The 1162-nt window shown below is 67.0% G+C and overlaps 1 protein-coding gene across 1 annotated transcript in view; it reads right to left on the bottom strand.

Annotated features, from left to right (window-relative positions):
* NOC4L (nucleolar complex associated 4 homolog) overlaps nucleotides 1-1162 on the bottom strand; it is a gene marked incomplete at its 5' end in the record, with an annotated part of 3307 nt that overhangs the window by 716 nt on the left and 1429 nt on the right. Inside the window, 5 exons of the mRNA XM_015567233.1 lie at nucleotides 67-177; nucleotides 348-408; nucleotides 605-716; nucleotides 836-886; nucleotides 1123-1157. Coding sequence (XP_015422719.1) covers nucleotides 67-177; nucleotides 348-408; nucleotides 605-716; nucleotides 836-886; nucleotides 1123-1157 — 370 coding nt within the window. The remainder of the gene's footprint in view (nucleotides 1-66; nucleotides 178-347; nucleotides 409-604; nucleotides 717-835; nucleotides 887-1122; nucleotides 1158-1162) is intronic.

The raw sequence follows: 1162 nt of genomic DNA, 5'->3' as shown, positions 1-1162 counted from the left end.
TGCAGTGCAGCCCGGGGGATGGGCTGGGGCCCAGGGGACGGGGGGCCTGTGCCTCCTGACGCTCACGAGGACGACAGGAAGAGGTCGGCCAGATGGAAGAAGCGCGCCCGGTACTTGACGTGGAAGACGGACGGGTCCAGGAGGCCGTAGAGCTTGCGGTAGAAATCGGGGTACTCCCTGTGGGTGTGGGAGTGAACGAGGGAATGAGGCACGTGGGGGTAAAAGCATGAAGCAAGCGGACAGGTCAGGGCCCCAGGGAACCACAGTCCCAGGGGCTCAGCCCCCCCCCTCCCCAGGGGCTTTGGGGGCCGAGGAGAGGCCTGCACTCCCCCCAGATGGACACTCACAGGTTGTGCTCATGAATCAGGATAAAAAGTCCATTCAAGGCCAGGAGGCTGATGGCGCCCCCTGCAGACAGACACACAGCCGTGGAGCTGCAGCCCAGCCTGCACCCCCACCCGCAGGGTGAGCCACACTCCAGGCTCCTGGAGCCAGCTGCCCACAGGCCGGCCCGCCCCGCTCCGTCTCACAAGGGAGGAAAGGGACCCCAGCACCCACCCCGCCTGGTCGGCCCCTGTTGCAGCCCCTCTGGGCGCCCGCTCACCGATGTCGTAGGCGCGGGTGAGGAAGTCGATCATGAGGCTGGGCTGGGCCAGGTGGGGCAGGATGGACTCATGCATGATCACCAGCACCTTCTTGTAGAGGCTGAGGGGCAGCTGTGGGGGTGGCTGAGGGGCAGCTGTGGGGGTAGGGGGGTGGGGAGAGTGGGTCAGGGGTCTGTCTGCCACACCCCACAGGCCAGGCCCAGACTGGAGCCTGCTCCCCCAGGCCCTACCTTGTGCTTGAGGAAGCCGAGCCACATCAGCTGGAAGGCTTTCCTGTGCTCCTGTGTGTGGGGAAGGGTTCAGGCTGCAGTGCTGCTGCCCAGCCAGGTCCTCCCCCGCCCACTCCAGGCGGCCTGGGGCCTCCTCGCCCCCAGGGTCCTCTGAGTGACCCAGGGGCTGTCCCAGCCAGGAAAGAGGCGGCTGCCTTCTCCCCAAGTCCCACACCTGCTGCCTGAGGCCGCACCCAGGATGGGGCCAGTTCCCAGGGAGGCCCCCGCCCTCCCTCCGGACATCTCACCTTCAGATGAGTGACCTTCCACTTGTCCGACAGCTCTGCG

The sequence above is a fragment of the Myotis davidii genome, unplaced genomic scaffold (genome assembly GCF_000327345.1).
Source record: "Myotis davidii unplaced genomic scaffold, ASM32734v1 scaffold43, whole genome shotgun sequence".
Lineage (NCBI taxonomy): Eukaryota > Metazoa > Chordata > Mammalia > Chiroptera > Vespertilionidae > Myotis > Myotis davidii.
The sequence above is the reverse complement of the archived record's forward strand: the minus strand, read 5'-3'. Positions and strand labels throughout refer to the sequence as shown.